Raw genomic sequence first — 19,989 nt, forward strand, 5'->3', positions numbered from 1 at the left:
ATCTCCCCACAAAAGTAAAACCTGGACGGCAGTACAGGACACTCAGTAAACCGTGACAACGGAAGACTGAGAAAACGTCACACTGAAAAAGGCCCTTTCTCGTCTAGAGTCTTGGACTCAGGCTGCTTTGTAGGGTTCAAACAGTATACTTTGTTTTTTAAGCTTTAAGCCTTGGAAGACTTACGGAAATATTTCTCAAGCAAATTAATTGGGAAGCTTGAAATGCACACAGTTTACACAAAAGGAAAAATTTTCACCAACTGAAAAGACAAAGGGTGCGACAGTGAACTTACTAAACAGAGCTTGTGAATTAGGCAAAATAACATGAATGTTGTCCTAACAATTCAGTAGAATGATTACGCTACTTGTTTTGTTAATCAGGTTTCTACTGGGAACTTACTGCGGCCATATCCTTAACAAGTTTAATGATGATCTCTGAGATCTGGGTAGGAGTAGAGCCCTTCATCCACCAATGACTCTCACCTCGACGGATGTAACTGCAAAGAAAAGTCAGCATTTGTAAACCAACCAGTAGTAGTTACAAATGAGTAAGTCAAAACCTTATTTAAAATGATTCAACTGGTTAGGGCATTTTAAAAGAAAATTAATCACAATATTACTCATAATCTATCTCTTCAACTCTAAGAGAGTAGCTATTCTGATATATGTTCCCTTTCAAGTATTTCATTGTTTATTACTATAAATATGAAACATTATTTTTGCATGCATCTTTTAGAACAGTACCATTCAAAATAGATCCACAAACACAAACTATTTGTTACCAGTCCACATAAAGATAAGAGCTTGCACCAGAATATGTCAACTACACGACTAATCTACTACAGTTTAGTTCAGCTCACATTTTTGCCCCTGGCAAGACTATCCAGATGAAGGAAGTGATACACTTATAACATTCTGGTACTTAATGTCATGAATTGGCTCTTTCTCTAGCATTATTCCAGATGTCCTTAATCTTCTGCTGTTATACACAATTCTGTATCAAACAGCCCTCTACAACATCTTTGTGTACATGTATGAACATTTTTTGAGAGAAACAGTTCTACAGAAGTAAAACTGGTAGGTCAAAGGATATGCATATTTTATTTTTTATTTTATTTATTTTTTTAAAATTTTATTTTATTTTTAAACCTTACATAATTGTATTAGTTTTGCCAAACATCAAAATGAATCTGCCACAGGTATACATGTGTAGACTGATGTTATCAAACTGACATCCAAAAAGGTTTTAGCAATTTAATTAGATGTCAGTTATGCCAATGCAAAGATATTTCACTATTGTTTTAATCTACATTTCTCTACCACTGAAGCACCTTTTATTTATTGGCATTGGTAATTTTTTTAACACTTTAAATTATTTTTGGCTGTGTTGGGTCTTGGATCGGCACATGGGCTCTGAAATGTGGTACACAGTCTTCTCTGTCATTGTGGCACGTGGGCTCCAGAGCGCGTGGGTTTGCAGTTGCTGCTCGCAGGCTCAGTAGTTGCCCAGCGGCATGTGGGATCTTAGCTCCCTAACCAGGGATTGAACCCACGTCCCCTGCATTGGAAGGTGGATTCTTAACTACTGCACCACCAAGAAGTCCTGGCATTTGTTAATTTTTCTTCTCTGAACTGACTATTCTTGTCAGAAATCTGTATTGGTTGTTTTTTCATTGATTTGTAGTCATTCTTCTAATATTATGACTAATAATTCATTGCCTACTAACTGTTAAATATTTTTTTCCAAGTCAGTTGTTTGTATTTTAAAAACAAACAACTTTCACTTGCAGGCCTCTGAGTCTTTTCCTGTTACTTCAGGTTCTGTGTTTTATTTAAGGACATCTTCTCAAATTGATGATTACAAAAATGTTCTATAATTTGTCCTAGTACAGTTTAAAAGCAAAAATATGTGAAGTTTCAGTTGATCTCAAGTTTATTGTGTACATGGTGAGAGGGTCTATAGTTTTTTGTTTTGACTTGGGAAGTATTCTAACATCATATACTCAGCAAATTTTTCTTTCTCCACTAATTTGAAAAGACACTTTTATTATACACAGCATTCTCTTTCATACACAGGTCAGTCATTTATGGCTTCTATTTGTAAATAAGCAAACAAGATGGAATCTGAAGTGTCTGAAACCTTCAAACAGTAGCTCACTCTGTTCTATTTTTGTACCAAAACAGATGCAATGACCCACCTGGAATTGAAAATCATCGGGAGGGTGACTGTTGTCACTCCTTTGCCCACGGAGGTGCCAGCTGTTCCTGTGATGGTGGTTCCTTTGGCTTTTAGCTGTACTGTGAGTGCTTTGGCAATGCATCCTAGAAACATGTCCAAGATACCTAGCTTATTCCAATCTCCTTTCTCTGTTGAGTGAATAATGTCACTGATATCTGCTGGCGGGAGAGACTTGACTCCTATAATGCTGGCCAGACGGTTAGGGGTCACTTCAGGCAAAACTCGTCTTAGTAAGGAGGTCACCTGGTACGAAAAATAAAAGAATTCAATTTAAAGATTTGGGATTGACATATACACAAAGCTATATTTGAAATAGATAACCAACAAGAACCTACTGTATAGCACAAGGAACTCTGCTCAATATTCTGTAATAGCCTAAATGGGAAAATAACTTGAAAAAGAATAGATAACATGTACATGTGACTGAATCTCTTCGCTGTCCACCTGAAACTAACACAACGTTGTTAATCAGCTATACTTCAATTTTTTGAAAAAAGATTCGTGTTTTAATTAAAGTATTCTTTTTTTTTTCTTTTTTTTTTTTTGAGTCCAGCTGCCATTCTATGACTTCAAAAGTTTCGAGGACAGAGAAATGATTTAAGCTTGATTTAATTTCTCATATGACTACCACTCCAGGGCAGCAAGAAAAAAACACATCTCTTACTTGGTCATTATATATTTTACAGTAATAAGGCTGAGTAGCGGAATACTATTTATCACAATAGCACTAAAATGGAACATATTTTGTTCTTCCATATTCTCACTATAATGAGCCAAAAAGAAAAACATGGGGTTAAAATACAATCCAAAAATCAAAATATGCTATAACAAACAAACAAATCACCCCCCCCCCAAAAAAACACTGATTCTCTTTGTTAGAATAATTTTTAACAATGTTTCAAACATGTATACCTGTGGCCGATTCATGTTGATGTATGGAAAAAATCATCACAATACTGTAAAGTAACCATCCTCCAAATGAAATAAACAAATTAATTAAAAATAAAAAGTAACAAAATAAGCCTCCAGGTAGGAGATGTGCCAGTCACCTGTCTCTGGACGCGTGGGGAGGCGGTGTGGAGCAGAGAGAAGAGGTCCTGGAGCAGAGTCAGCTGCTGGGCCAAGTACTGCCGGCCCACGTTGGAGCCGCTCAAGGCCAGGACCATGGAGAGCAGCTCAAAGCAGTAGGCGTCAGAGGAGGCGTCTTCATCATTGGGCTGGGAATTGGCATTTTCTTTGCTTGATATGGCATGTTCCCATTCCTCGCGGACTCTGGTGGCTTCCATGCGAATGGCCTGGACGATGTGAGCACACACCTGTTCAAGGGCAACATAAAGAAAATGTAAAAGCGTTTATTTGTAAGGTTTAATTTAAAAAAAAGGATATTAGTTGATACTCAATTTAATACTCTTCCTCCAGTTAATTCTCCATCATACCATTCTCTTAACACATCTTAAAAACAATTAAGGAAAATGACAATTAAAAACCTGAGTATTTAAATCAATTAGTATAGAAATGAATGCTATACTGGTTACCAATTCCCCTGCCTGTGATTTAAGACATGAAATGAAAACAAATCACCATATTTAATCACTTCTAAGGCATCGTTTCCCCCATATTTCTACTCATAATGTGATTTTGTAATTGATACAGTTCATAACTTAATTGGCAGCAATTTTCTTTTTTTTTAGTAACAGAAAAAAACAGCACATTTTACAACTGGTAGCTTCTACAAGTCAATAAAATGCTGTTAAAAAGATAAAGCACAAATAAGTTTATGTGATTTATTTAAAAAAGACTTAAAGTGTTTAAAGTTAAAATAGTGGGCCAATTTACAACCTAATTCAAAAGTCAGTATTTTATTTGACTTTGAAAGGGCTGATTTTATGTTATTTAGGTATTCCCGAAGTGAATTCCCATTACATGAATGATCTAGTGCTACTATACCATCTTGTGATAATTAGAAATATCTAACACTGGTTTAGTTAACATTATAACTGCTCAGCAGAAAAATTTAAAAAAACAACAACAAACAAAAAAACAAAGGGGAAAGGAACACAGGAAATGTAAATGAAATCTGATATAACTGGGTATTTGACACCAAAATGAAACAATCTACCTGAAAATGAGAAAAACAAAGAGCAGCAAGGTAAGAAAGTTAACATTGATAACAAAGTCTTTAAAGTGATGCAGGTATGCCAACATACTCCTTCCTCTCTAGAAAAAGGCAGACACATTCTGCAGGACCTATAAAAGAGTCAGCATAAAAAAGCCCCCATAAATTTTGGAAAATGCTTTACACCCTAAAAACAAACAAAACTGATGGAGATTATGAAACGACTATTGACCAACCTGTTTCTGCAGGTTAGTCAGTTTACTCCTGCTGAAGATGATTCCAACCATATGTTCTTTCAGGTCAGCGTCTGATGTTGCCTTTAGATACAAAAGGGGAAGAAAAGGAAGCAGGCTCTTTTAATAAAATTCATAGATTCGACATTTTAAAATGTCTTGATAAGTAATTATGCAGGTATCTTTACAAGGTGAATTCATTTTAAATTGAGATCTATAACACTAAGAAGAAGGATAGTAAGTTTGAAGAAATCACTATTGGCTAAAGTGACCATGCATGCATGCTAAGTCACTTCAGTCGTGTCCGACTCCATGTGACCCCATAGACGGCAGCCCACCAGGCTCCCCAGTCCCTGGGATTCTCCAGGCAAGAACACTGGAGTGGGTTGCCATTTCCTTCTCCAATGCATGAGAGTAAAAAGTGAAAGTGAAGTTGCTCAGTCGTGTCTGACCCTCAGCGACACCATGGACTGCAACTTTCCAGGCTCCTCCGTCCATGGGTTTCCAGGCAAGAGTACTGGAGTGGGGTGCCATTGCCTTCTCTAAAATGACCATAAAAAGGACAAAATTTCTGACTTTAAGAAATCCAGAGAAGTATACTTCATGGATTTCTTTATAATCAGTCAATTCGTGTCAATTTGTTTAAATCTATTTCCAAACTGTGAACACTATTAGTTCATATCCTATATTTGGTTATTAGAAGAGCAACTCAGGAAAATGACATTTGGTTAGAAAGGAAGTGTCCTAACAACACTCTCTGATAATGGTGGTCTTAAGTTACTCCAACACTGACAGTAAACAAAGAAACCTATCACAAGAAGAAATATGAAGGCTGAAGTTTTATAGTGCCTATCACGTGTAGGACACTGTTTTAAGTGATAGATAAATATACAAACAGATAGAAGTCTACACATACACACAACCTTATTTAATCTTCAGAAAAACCCCATAAGGGGTTTGATGTTCTGCCTGCTTTATAGGTAAGAAAACTGAGGCAAATCACCCTTGTATTAGAATTGAAAATAACTCTTGGTTTCACTTTTCTTAGGATAGAGACAGCCACAAGAGAATGTTGCTCCCACCTTAATAATAAGAAAAGCTGGTAATCTACAGAACTGTAATTTTTGGGTGCCCACTAGAGAGCTGACATAGGCAACCAGGTGAACTAAAATCTAAATTGACAAATCCATATTGTTGGACACTTAGAATTGTTCCTGTACCTAATACAAGTAAATGAGCAAACAATGAACCTTACCTATCAGCAAGGTTCTTACAGATCTGAACAAAACTATCAACCAACTGAATTAACCACATTTATAGAACTCTTCAAACAACAACAGCAGAGTTCACATTCATTTAAGTGCACATGGACATTTGCTAAACTATACCATTACTATGAGCCTGAATTCAGGTCTTAATAGTCTCAAAAGTGATGAAATTATACAAACTCTCTCTCTCTCTCTCTCTCTCTCTCTATATATATATATATATACACACACACACACACACACACACACACACACACATTTGACCACAAAGGAATTAAAGTAGAAATTAACAATACAAGGCTATCAGGAAAACTCCCAATATTCAGAAATTAAATAAGACTCTTGTAAATTACCCAGAAGTGAAGGATAAATCAAAATCGAAGTCAGAAAATATTTTGAATTGAATGAAATAGGAAAAAAAACAATACTGAAATCTGTGATACTAAAGCAGTGCTAAGAGGAAAATCACAGCATTACTTATATGAGAAAAGAAAGATCTCAACTCATCATATTAGGACTTTACGAAGTCAGAAAAAGAACACATTAAATCCAAAGCAAAGAGCTGGAAAGATATAATAAAAGAAGATACATCACAATAGAGTCTAAGCATAAGAGTATATTATGAACAACTTATGCCAATAAATCCAGCAACTCAGATGAAATGGGCAAATTACTTGAAAGGCAGAACTACCAAAGCTCACTCAAAAAGAATGGATAACTGCAGTTTCTCTGTATCTACTAAGGAGAGTAAGTTTGTAGAATAAATTGTGTGTGTGTGTGTGTGCTAGAATACACATTAAGAAATGAGTTCCTTTTAGAAGGGAAGATCTTTTAACTTCTTTCATAACTTATTTTGCTTTTTCCTTTTTAAAAGCAGCTGTACTGACATACAGTTCACATACCATATCATTCATTCACTTGAAGTATACAGTTCAATGGTTTATATGCACAGGTAAGTGCAGCCATCACCCCAGTCAATTTTAGAGCGTTTTTACCACCCCAAAAAGAAACACTGTGCCACTCAGTTATCACTCCTCTAGCTCATCTTCTTTAAACAAAGATAAAGTACATATAAGGAAATACTGCATATCGATTAATATACACAGCAATATATGGGTTATTTTACTGAATAAAAGAAAAGGAAAAAAGAGAAATATATAAGAAATCCATTCTGATAAAAATTCTCAATAAACAAGGAACATCCTCAAACTGACTAAGCACAGTTACAAAAAATCTACAGTGAAAGATTGAATATTTTCCTTTTCCAATCTAGAAAAGGCAAACATATGTGATCTCAAGACTTTTATTCAACATGGTAACTGAAGGTATTAGCCAGTGGAATAACACAAGATTGGAAAGAAAGAAGTAAAACTGGCTTTCTTTGAAGACCATATGATTATCTATGAAGAAAAATTCCAAGGTTACTACAAAAGAGCTTCTCAAACTACTAAGTAAATTTAAGAAGACCATGAAAAAAGTGAAAGTCACTCAGTTGTGTCCGACTCTTTGAGACTCCAGGCCAGAATATTAGAGTGGGTAGCTGTTCCCTTCTCCAGGGGATCTTCCCCTCTGGGGATTGAACCTAGGTCTCCCACATTCCAGGCAGATTCTTAACCAGCTGAGACACCAGGGAAGCCCAAGAATACTGAAATGGGTAGCCTATCCCTTCTTCAGTGGATCTTTCCCAACCCAGAAATTGAACCAGGGTTTCCTGCATTGCAGGCAGATTCTTAAACCAACTGAGCCATAGGTGTCCCTTAAGAAGACCATAGGATAAAAGTTTAATGCACAAGTCAACTGCATTTTTATGTACAAGAAATGAATAACTGCAAAGTGAAATAAAAATATTTACAATAGTATCAAAACCATCAAATGCTTAGGGATCAATTTTAAAAGTGTGTACAAGACATGTACACAGAGCTGAACTGTGAAACATTGCTGGCAGAAATTAAAGAAGATCTAAATAAATGGACAGAACTAAATATAATATTCATGGATTTGCTGCTGTTGTTTAGTTGCTAAGTCCTGAATCTTGTGCAACCCCATGGACTGTGACCCACCTGGCTTCTCTGTCCATGGGATTTCCAGACTCAATATTAAGATGTCAATTCTCCCCAAACTGACTTAGCACTTTGGTGCAATTCCAATCAATATTTCAGCAGGCTTTAAAAAAAAATTTTATGTTTTTTGTGGAAGAAGAAGAAATTGATAATCTGCTTTTAAGCTTTATATGGAAATGGCAAGAACCTGGGATAGCCAAAACAACTTTGACAAAGAACTTGGTTGGAATCTCTCTAAAGCTACAGTAATGAATGTACTGAATCTCAATATAGCCTGATGTTGGTGTTAAGAATGTACATATAGATTAATGAAACAGAACAGAGTCCAGAAACAAACCTATACATTTCTGGTGGACTGATTATTGATAAAGGATAGTCTTTTCAACAAATGGCAATAAAAGAATCAAATATCTTCACATCAAGAAAAAGAACCTCTACTCCTAATTTACACTGTATAGAAAAACTTGAAATATATATAGTTCTAAATAAAAGAACTAAACTTCTAATGTTTCTAGATGAAAACAGGAGAAAATCTTTGTGACCTTAGGTAAGACACAAAAATCATGAGTCATTAAAAAAAAAGATAAATTGAACTTTATCAAAACTAGAAACTTCTCTCTGAAACATAAGTCACAGACTAGGAGAAAATATTTGAAAATGTATTTTTACCAAACATGTATTTGGTAGAAGACCTATATATATATATCCTGAATACGTGAAGAAATCTTCCAACCAATAATAACACAAACAGCTCAATATAAAAAATATGGGTAAAAAATCTTAATATACATTTGGTAAATGTAGTAGAGATGGCAAATAAATACAAAAAAATTTGCTCAATATTATTAGTCACTGGTGAAATCCATGTTGAAACTACAACAAGGGGCTTCCCTGGTGGCTCAGTGGTAAAGAATCTGCCTGCTAATACAGGAGACATGGGTTAGATCCCTGTCTGGGAGGATCCCATATGACAAAGAGCAACTAAGTCCATGCACCAAAACTACGGAGCCTGTGCTCTCGAGCCCAGGGACCACAACTACTGAGCCCACATGGTCTAGCATTCATGAGATAAGAGGGCTGAATGCAGAGGAATGACAGGGAAATTCTGGGGTGGCGGGGGTGGGGGGATGTGTTTTAAAAATTGCTTGTGATGGTTTCACCACTGTACACATTGGTCAAAATTCAAAACAAATGATTTTAAAAGGATGATTTTGTATGTAAGTTTTACTTCAAAAATCTGACTTAAAAAAATGCTTCCCTTAAAAATTACATTATCTCACTGGTATCCAACCACTAGCAAACCTTTCCCACTCATCCCCAGTGCCTCAGCATACACTCTTCTACTGTTTGGCCAGCCTCTTTAAGGCTCCCATCCTCTCATCCTTTTAATCTAACTTTCATCCATTCTCTTTCAGGTCTAACTCAAAGTCTAATATCCTCCAAAAAGCCTTCTCTGTCCACTCCAGGGACAATAACCTCAACATACTCTGAAATTCTATGACATGTGCAATTTTTCACATATTTAATACAGTGATTATATACTATAGAGTATCCTTGATGATCTGTTTTGGGAGGGAGGGGATGGACTGATAAAGTTTAAGAACAGAAGGCAAGGTTTTTTAGGGCTTGATACCAGTTCTCAAGGTTGTTCAGCAAACAATTGCCATTTGCTAAAATTCATTTGATTTAATGAGTACTCAGTCTTATAGTTGTCAAAATGTTATCTCCAAAAGATGCTGAAAAATAATTACCAGAGTTTATGAAATCCTTTTTTTAAAAAACAGATTCCAGATAGAAAAATGTGGATGATTTAGTTGCCTCTGTGTCAGAAGGCACAGAGGCAGCTTAGGTAAGTCCTTGAAAATATCTTTCAAAGAACTGTCAAGATGAGTATTTACAGCATCTATTAATAAACACACAAGAATATGGAGGCTAGTCATGGTTGACTTCTCTTTCTGAAAATGGATGAAGTTCTCTTTTTAGATACAGTGCTTTAGTTTAGACCAAATAAGTCAGGCAAATGCACTTTAGAAGAAATTTCAAGGACAATATAAAGGACAGGTTATTCCAATAAAAATGCACTGCACACATGTGTGTTTATGCCATGGTGGATATAAAGACAAACCAGACATGTACTTGGTCTTCAGGAAGCTTTGATTAAGTTGAAGATACAAACCATGTATATATCTTGGACATGGACTTGGGCAAACTTTGGGAGATGGTGAGGGACAGAGAGGCCTGGAGTGCTGCAGTCCATGGGGTCGCGAAGAGTCGGACATGACCGGGCAACTAAACAACAACAATAAACCAAGTATACAAATAAACCCAACAAGAGGGAGACCAAGGAGAGACACAGAAATTACTACCAAGTTTAGCAGAGGAAACACTTCTTTGTGTCTTCGCCATGAACCTTCTTTATGATTTCCCTTGAACAATCATAAAGAAGCCTCATGGAGAAGACAGGATTTTTGAGCTGAACTGTGAAGGACAGAGAAGATGGAGGAAAGTGCACACAGCATAGTCAACAATGAAGCTGATTTTACAAATGACAACATTTAAAAACAACAGCCCAAGGTTTGGAGCAAATTTTGTTGTTACTTAAAATACCAACTAGATCATACATGAGCAAAACGTGAGTATCTTCTGATGGTTCCTTCATCTTCTTTCTAATTAAAGTAAAAAGTATTAACTGCACAGAAACTAGTATCACATATACATTAAAATACATAGCAATATAGGGATTATTCCACTGAACAAAAGAAAATGGAATAGGGAAATAAATATCTTTAGAATATAAGTAAATACATTGTATACTTTTTCCTCTCCTTCGGGAGATGACAGCAGCGCTTTTTCCTCTTGCTCTGGGGTGGGTTCCGCATCTCCAGAGATGAGCTTTCCAAATACCTGGTGAACAAGACAGGGAGGTGAGAGCAACCCAATGGCAGGAATTAGCACTGTGAAGGCTGGAGGACTCAGCAGCTGATTCTGCAGGTTTTATAATGTTCCTATGCTATTCTTACTGTACACCTCTACTTTTCAGAATTATGAATGCAAAATGAAATACAAGAATTTGAGCTATGAGAAGAAAAAAATGGGCCAAACTTGTAGTTAACAATCTCTAACAAATTGAACAAAATACTTTCTTAGGCTCTTGATATTATTACTGAAGTAGTACATTATTTTTTTTATCCTGTGCTAGAATATGTGTAGTAAGGACACTCACTTGAGATGTAATGAGTCTGAACACTCGCAGAGTCTCAGCTTCACAGTTCCTTTGCTGGGCCACACTGGCTGAGATCTGGCCAGCAATTTTTGTGCTTTCACCATCCTTCCAGCCCAGGACCTTAACCTGTCGAACTCTCAGTGTATTTTCTGGACCCTTTAATTCAATTTTGATGATGTGATTATCCCCTCCTGGAAGTTCACTTGTTACCCAACCAATGTGCCTGGAATCCAGCTCAACCTAGGAGAGCAGAAAAGGGACAGAAACATGATACAAGTGGATTACTATTTTATTACTGTCCTGGACTTAATAACAGTGGTTACTATGTCCTGGTGTTAGTAACAGTAAGCTCAAATAACAAATAACTGTACACACAGAAAGTGTATTGGATTATTTCACATTGATTATCTTATTTAAATCTTGTAAAGATAAGCAATACTATAATAGCTGCAGATGAAGAAAGTTAGTTAACACAGATGGCAGGAGTCTAGTAAGTGGTGGAGTTGAGAATTAAAATACCACATTTGTGATGACTTATTTCAGTACATTTCATTGAGAATCTAACTCTTCTCAAGGATTAAATTTCAATGTACTGTACAATGGTTTTTGACACTATTCACTCACAAGGGAATGAGTTTATACAGCATCTGTCACAAGTCCAAATAAGACTTGTTTCTAGAGTAGGTCTGTATATTGACTTTTAACCTGGATATATTGCAGTGCTGTAAACTGAAAGATTTTCAAGGTATAGGACAATAATCTACATTTTAATCTGACGTGTGGCTGAATTATAGTGGCATTTGTGAATCGAATCTATGAAGAATTCTAAGGCACCCTGAATCTCTGCAGGGGAGCATAAGTCAGGGTGGAGGGCTGTAGGCACAGTATACTTACTCATGACTACAGAACATGTAGGAAAATAATGGGTAAGATGTTTAGGACAGAGACAGTTATAACTATTCCCATACATGGACTATTTGCCAATTTAGTGTTTTGAAAAGAGATGATTTCCTATAATACTGTGGCATGCCAAAATTAGAACTCAACAGTGGAGACTGACAAGAAGAAGTTTCTACCAGGGCAGTAAAAACATTTAATGGTAGTGTTAATTACCTGCTTTATTCTGCACAAATCTTCTACTGCTTTGCCAGTTAAGAAGGTCATTGTGGTGACTTTATTCTAAAATAAACAATTCAAAATAGTTATTATGCCATGTTCCTGGCTCTAGAACGGACAGTGATTTCTTATAACCTATCAATATCATATCAGCTCTTCTGCTTGTCTTTTATAGTCCTTCCTAACTGACATCATTCCATCTGTCAAACCAATCACAGTTCCTACAACTCCAGTCTTTTTCTTATCCTCACAAACTCCATCTTGAATCACACATTTCAGTCCTTCTCTATGGGCTCTGAGAGAGGAGGCTGGCATTCCCTCTTTTTATCCAAAGTCTAATCATTTAAATTCTATCTCTATCATGAAGTCTTTCAACAATTTGCCTTGCTACTATGTCCCATTCTTATTACATTATTCTCATTGCTTCTGGTGTAAAAGGGAGGAAGGAAGCTGGCTTAAGCAACAAATACTTGCAAGTATCACGGTGCCCCCAGACAGCCACAGGGACTTGGGGGAGGACACATGAGAGTGATGAGTTCTATCCCCTTGAGATCTTTGCCAAATTAGGGAAGGACCATTTAACATATAAAGTAAAGTAGCAAAAGAAATTTAATACCTTTAACTACTGGAAAGAATCATACTGGTACTAGAGTCAGAGACCTTAAGATTGAGTAAGTTTTACGCCAAGTACATCAAGAAATAGATGGACATATGAATTCCTTGGAGAGTTGTATACTTTTAAGTGCTATAGGCTGATGCAATTCAAATGAACAAACGCTGTGTTTAAGGCAGTGTGGCGGGAAGGCTGGGGGACACACAGTACACTGCGTGAGTCTTAAGGACTCATATAAATAAGAGGAGGTTTCCTAAGAGAAAAGCTGATGTCAGCGTATCTGTAAAAAATGAATATTACCATGATTATCTCTCCTAAAAGACAAAATGTTAAATCGATTGCAACCACTGTTTTGATGGAAAGTATATTCTAGCTTAAAACATGAATCAAAGATAACACTGCACTGAGCAGTGAGTTCCTGTCAGAAAAATGTTCTGATTTCTTACACTTGACTTTCAAGTAAGACAAAGTAGTTGTACCAATTGAACTCTTGGGTCTCAAGAGCTGATAAGCTAGTGATATAGTGATATAGTATTACTGCTAAGCCTTTTTCTTATTCAATCTGTGCTGATGGACACAAGTTGGGGTGACTGCAGACAGCAAGGAATGCTCTGACTGTAGACTGAACTTCTGTGGTTGGCATTCTCCATTCAGGTCATCTGAGACCCAAACCCACCACTTTGACTCTCCCTGGGAAAGGAAATATACAAATGGGATAGGAGCAGCTTGGCAATGGCCCAAGGGGACTTATTAATACTGTATCTGCAGGCCACTTTCTTTCTGAGGGAAAAAATTCTAAAAAGTATTCTTTCTCAAGAATGGGGTAGAAGCATGGGAATTTAGCAGTTGGTTTTACATTCTTATTGGCCTTTAATACTCAAGTAAATAGGATGCTTTTTCTTCTCCAGTACTTTTTGTTAAAGACTGCTCAATTCAGTTGAAACATGTAGACAGGCTAGAGCTAGTGGGAATATATAGTATGATTATAGATGTTAATCCAGGAATTTTCCCCAACTCCCTTCTGACGGTGGGGGTGAGGATTAAAAACTGAAGGCTAATTATGCTACAGGTCAAACTGCATTAAGTGCCACTAGAGCAAGGTAAAAAAGAATCCAGAGGAGAGAAAGAGTAACTTTTATAGAAGAGGTACTGTGGGAGAATTTGTCTGCTGGGTCTTATACTTGGGAAGAATCTGAAAGGTAGAGTTTAAGAGAAGGACTTCCAGGCCAAGAAAATAGCTTGAACAAGGGCGTGGAGGTAAAATATCATGGAGTAGATATTTATTTTGCTTAGCTATAGGTTTCATATATTTATAATCAGATCCTTTCTTAAAATGGGTATTCCACAGTGCCCCAAGTCATATTAATCTGTTTTTAGACTTGAGTTATTTTGACAATATAAATAGGATGTTTGGTTGGTGAAGTTCCAGGTGAAAGCCTTTTTGCTAAAACTCAGAAATGAGACTGTATGATTAATAAAGGTCTGAAAAGAACTAACAAACCATAGTTAAGCTTCCTTTCTTACCCCAAGATCTCGGGAATTGTCCACATGAACAGATACATAGCGGGCATTGATGCCTTTTACACAGTTGATGGTGATGTTCTTAGTTTTGTTTTTATCCTCATCTCCTGACTCCCAAAAGGTTTCTGTGGAACCATCTGTCAAACTGCCAATCATGGCAGGTCGGCTTGAAGTTTTTATGTCTACAATGCTGGTTAAGTCCTTTAAGCACATTACTATGCACAATTCCTACCAGAAACAAATACACATAATTGAAACACTCAAATGGAAATCTTCCACAATAATAAAATAGGCATGAGATAGAAATAAAAGTAAGTAGCAAATTGTTTAGGAGTAATTTTCAGTTTCTCCTTCAGTACATTGTTGAGCATTAACAGGATAACACAGGATAACTGTTAGATGACTGACCTGACTCATAGCTTCAAAGCCAGACTGTATGCTGATGCTAAAACTCTCTTCACTGTCTCCATCATCTGATTTTGACAAAATATTGTTAATGTGATGAAAGACATTGCTCTGATGGAGGAACTGGTGATCAGATTGCTTGAATTTCAGACTCCAGCACCTAAAAAAGTATAAGTAATATATTAAATAATTCTTTTTCAGGAACCTCTAAGGAATTCCTTGAAAAAAAAAAAGCACTCTGCAGCTAATCTTAATGCTGTAGGTAAAATAACAGTATCAGAAATTTTAAAAATTCAAGAAACAAAATGATTTCTACTGGCTTTTGGATAAATATACATCATTTCTGTTGAACAATGTAAATTCTAAGGAAAGTTCATCCATTTTCAGTTCAGTTCAGTCACTCAGTCGTGTCCGACTCTTCGCGACCCCATGAACTGCAGCACGCCAGGCCTCCCTGTTTTAAATATAGCCAAACCGACACATGAAGATCAAAGCTATAAAAGCAAAATAGGTAATAAACCAATTTTGTAGACAAGTGTTATCCCAACTATAACAGCCTCTTAAAATTTATTAGTCCAACAATTCTACACTAATTCATCAGAGTATAACATACTTTGTACTTCAAAAATCTTGCACTACCGAATCTCTTCTCTGCTGGTCTCATCATTAGGAATGTGTATAGCCAAAATCACTCTGTCAACCTATTTCTTATAAAAATCAATGGAGGATTTACTTATATGTGTAGTCCAGTACGAGGCTCTAGTGATAAAGTTCACAATGTAAAAGTAACGGTGAGGACTTAAAAGGAGGAGATACTCTTCAATGTAATTTTAGGATTGGCTGCATTTCTCTTGATATTCTTTTCAATTCAAAACCCTATTTTGAATTCTGTTTTTGAGATTTCATTGCCCTCTCCATTTTTGCAACATTTAAGTTTCTACTCTTGAGGAACACTGAGACATGTGATTTGGGGTAGATGAGCAAGGAAAGCGAGGAAGATGGTTTCAGACTGTGACAATTTAGAGGACTCAGAAGTATACTACCCACAATTTATAGAGGGGCCAACAGGCATGAGCTGAGGCGAAGGGCAATTCTAAATTACAACCATAATGAGGGAGGTACCATTCATATAACACAGGATTCTTTCTACCTTAAGTATTTAAAGAGGTCTTTCAAGCATTTCATGCTTTGACTGCTTCAGAAAACTCCTTTTCCAGGGTACTTAGGACACTTGGAAACAATATTACCTTAGGGCCATCTGCTGTAATGAACTGCCACTGGGGAGAGACATCATAAGGTCAGAGATGGTCTGAAGCAGGCGGTGAAACGTGTGTGGTAAAGGATGAGCCGCTTCCCCTGCGATCACTATATCTGAGAGCGGATGCTCACATACCCTTGTATCTTTCTCCTAAGACAGAAATGGCGGGCAAGTTCATCAGTTTGGGAGCTGGAAGGAATTTTTCCCACAAAAGAAAATGTGTACTTTAACGATACTGATGTAGTAAAAATGTAAACAACAAAACCAAACCATACCTCAAACATCCAGTAAGGTTAACTAATTATGCTTACGTTTTTAAAGGAAAAAGTGATAAGGTCACCTATAAATAAAATCACCAAACCAAATAAATGCCACATATGAGGATCAATTCCAGCATACTCACTAATCTACTAGCAGAAATGAGCCTTTCCCTTCAGCTGAGCACCACCCAAACTGCTGGCCCACAAAGTTGGGAGCCAGTAAGGAACTATTTCCATTCAGTAGGTTTTGGGGTATCTGTTACACAGGAACAGATAGCTCTTATGAATGTGTGATAACATCACATTGTAATCGTGGATTGTTTTCAATTTTCCCTTGCGGCCCTATTGATTTTCATTGGATATCTTTAAGGTTATTTTATTAACTACATGCATACACTGAAGATACTGAATTACTCTTATCATTTTGTAGAGATCCTCCTTATCCCTACTGATAATTACGTCTTGAAATCTATTTAATCTGATGTTAAACTAGCTGTAGCAACCTAATTTTGATCGGTATTTATCCAGTATATCTTTTTCTACTTTTAACCTTTTACTTTTACTCTTCCTCTGTCCTTAGGTTTTAAAAATGCGATGCTTATAAACAGTACCGAGCTTTTGTTTTTTTCTATCTATTCTGACAGCTTTTTAAATTGAGGATTTAGTTTTCTACTTTTTTACTGTAGAAATATAAATGAGATCCATAAAGCACAGCTACAGAGGTATAAATGTGGCTGGAACCCAGGCTTCCAGGGTCCACACTCAACGCTTTTCCATGACACAGGCTGCCTCCTATAAAATTGAAGTCCTTTCTAGCCAAACTTTTTGACTTTCATGTCCAGGCACAATCTCGTTTTCATTCTCTGTGCCGTACAGTAATGCTGTGAAGTAGACGGCTCTTCTCTATAATGATGTTGCCTTCTTCATCTTATTGCACTGGACAGTATGTATCTTCCAACTGAGTGCTTTGTGTGTGACAGTGATGGCTAGTGAGAAACAAGAACTGACTGACAGTGTTTGGAGACAGAAAACTTGCATTCAGCATAGTTAGTATGCTGCTCATAGCTCTGAATTGGTATTCTTGCCTTTAGGTTATATAATCTGTGAATGACTTCATGTAAATTATGGTATTATCTGAAGAGACTTTGACTCTTCTATAAAAATATGGACAAATAAAAAACCAAGACTCTCGCTCACTTGTTCTGCATTTTCTTTGTTTGTTTTATTTTCCTCATCCTCTTCTTCCTCTGGTTCCACTGGAGCAGGAGTCAGAGATGCCACGAAATGCCACAGAATATCATGGAGAGAAGTGGTTTGGATGACGTTACACAGAAGCCAGTTGAAAGCCTGCACGAAAGAGAAAGTAAAACTCGCTCAGTCATGTCCGACTCTTTGCAACCCCATGGACTACACAGTCCATGGAATTCTCCAGGCCAGAATATTGGAATGGGTAGCCTTTCCCTTCTCCAGGGAATCTTCCCAACCCAGGGATCGAACCCAGGTCTCCTGCATCACAGGTGGAATCTTTACCAGCTGAGCCACAAAGGAAGCCTGAAAGCCTGCATAAACAACGTTAAATAAGTCCAAGATAAAGAGAACCTTCTGGGACTCAAGTATTTTAAGGGAAGACTTTAGAAGACTGACTGTCATTTCACTGAAAGTACACTGAACTTACACTTTCAGTAATTCTGGCCCTAATAAAAAATTAACAGTAGGGAATATAATACCTATGAAATGCAATCCAAAATATTTTCCAAACCACTTTTCATTTCAAAAATTTGTCCGAACATTAATTTATACAAGCATATTTTTTCCAACTTGCATTTAGAATCAACATGCATTTAGAATGTTTCTTAAGTTCTACACAAGCCGCTATTTACTTAAATATAGATTCATGTGGTTCCCACTGATGAATGGCAGGTTACTTCCTACTCATGATAAAGAAAAAAGATTTGTTATATATACAAGTCTATGATATACAGTGATCCATTTTCAGAGAACAGAGACCCAGATAAATTATCATTGTTAAATTTATAATTCAAAAGCTCTACTTCTGATCCCTTTTGCATGATTACTCTAACTGAAATGACACTGTGCTTATAAAAAGCTTTTTTAAGAAGATATTATCACGATTCAGATAATAAAGTAATGTAGAAATGAAGTTTTTCAGAGTGTTTAAACTCAAATTCATTTATATTCCTAAACCTAGGAGTTTAATTTTGTTGCAAACATGGTATTTTCTATTCACTGAGGTCCCTTAATTTGTCACAATTTCTGTTCAGTAGAAAACTGACATCATTAAACAGAACCATTATATGAAGCTTATGATGAATGAATCAATAATCCTATTCATGTATTCTTACCTCCATAGCAAAAACTCGACAAGCAGATTTTCTTAACGCTTGTTTCATTGCTATTTCCAGACCTTCTAGATCATGATGCTGTATAACAAAGGCTAAGACTGGCCACTGGAAGTTCCGTTCTCCTTTGGAGAGGGAGCTGTGGGCTGAGATGAGCCGGGACAGCTCAGGAGATGGATGCCTCAAGAGTGAAGAACCCACTTCTGTTTGAAGGAAAAAAAAAAGTATCAATTTTCATAGGTAACACATATTAATATATTTACAGTGATTTCAAAAAACAGTATCCAGCTTATTCACTTAAGTGTCTTCGGGGATTTTTTTGTTTTTGCATTTGACACAAATCTTAATGATTTCAATTTTTTACTGAAGCTCAGATTTAAATATCTTACTTAAAGTTATATACCTGTTAAGTTGCAAAAATAAGTTTTGAACCCAGGTCTGAATCTAAAGTTCATCCTTTCTATAACACTATACAAAATGTGATTTATTTTCTCCCCAAATGGAATCTACATCTTATCCCCAGCATTTTCTAAAGGACTGCTGCTGCTGCTAAGTCGCTTCAGTCGTGTCCGACTCTGTGCGACCCCATAGACGGCAGCCCACCAGGCTCCCCCGCCCCCGTCCCTGGGATTCTCCAGGCAAGAACACTGGAGTGGACTGCTTTGTAACAAATGGTATTTCAATAAGAGCCCAAAGATACTTGTTGAATATATCCTCAATATTTTCCTAGAAGATCTTCAATAAGATACATAATCATCTACTTAAAAATATTAGGTCAGATCTTCACTTAGTAAGTAGTTGGCCTGATAAACCATTAACATGTTATCCTTTGCTTCTTGGGTTTCTTTCTTTATTTTTAAGACAGAATCAATTAGCCTCAATTTGGGGCTGCTGATACTAATTAGTCCAGATTATCTAAAATTTTAACTGATTAAGAGCTAGCCGTATCTCCAGTTTTTATCACCTGTTTTGAGTGGTAGTACTTACAAGAGTTAACAAGTTTCTATTGAGAATATCATTGTGAAAGTGTCAAGTCACTGGAACTGCTGATTTACTGAAGCTTAGTGGGAGGGATAGTGGTAGCAGTATTCAGCTTAGATACCTAACAAGTAATATATTTTAAAGATCAGTTTACTCTTGAATAATAGTACATGATCTCTGGGTGTCTCTTCCAACTAAGATGTAAAATTTAGAGAGGCACATTTATGGCTGTGTCACACAGAAGGAATGTTTACCACGATTTAAAATTAATCCATTCCTCTGCCTTCAAAAATTAGATTAAAAAAAATCTACAAATAAAATCATTAGGATCACTCA

The 19,989-nt window shown here is 36.5% G+C and overlaps 1 protein-coding gene across 11 annotated transcripts in view; it reads right to left on the bottom strand.

Annotated features, from left to right (window-relative positions):
• The window catches only part of MYCBP2 (MYC binding protein 2), a 260,797-nt gene that overhangs the window by 16,168 nt on the left and 224,640 nt on the right, over positions 1-19,989 (bottom strand). For 7 of the 11 annotated variants that reach the window (XM_055542695.1, XM_055542698.1, XM_055542697.1 and 4 more), the window contains 12 exons: positions 18,676-18,875; positions 17,510-17,659; positions 16,042-16,202; positions 14,798-14,954; positions 14,393-14,617; positions 12,253-12,318; positions 11,140-11,379; positions 10,722-10,820; positions 4,592-4,672; positions 3,289-3,555; positions 2,199-2,482; positions 401-497 (listed from right to left, as the gene is read on the bottom strand). In XM_055542695.1, the coding sequence (XP_055398670.1) occupies positions 401-497; positions 2,199-2,482; positions 3,289-3,555; positions 4,592-4,672; positions 10,722-10,820; positions 11,140-11,379; positions 12,253-12,318; positions 14,393-14,617; positions 14,798-14,954; positions 16,042-16,202; positions 17,510-17,659; positions 18,676-18,875 (2,027 nt within the window). The remainder of the gene's footprint in view (positions 1-400; positions 498-2,198; positions 2,483-3,288; positions 3,556-4,591; positions 4,673-10,721; positions 10,821-11,139; positions 11,380-12,252; positions 12,319-14,392; positions 14,618-14,797; positions 14,955-16,041; positions 16,203-17,509; positions 17,660-18,675; positions 18,876-19,989) is intronic. The other 4 variants (XM_055542693.1, XM_055542690.1, XM_055542694.1 and 1 more) reach the window with 3 other exon arrangements.

The sequence above is a fragment of the Bubalus kerabau genome, chromosome 12, assembly GCF_029407905.1.
Source record: "Bubalus kerabau isolate K-KA32 ecotype Philippines breed swamp buffalo chromosome 12, PCC_UOA_SB_1v2, whole genome shotgun sequence".
Lineage (NCBI taxonomy): Eukaryota > Metazoa > Chordata > Mammalia > Artiodactyla > Bovidae > Bubalus > Bubalus kerabau.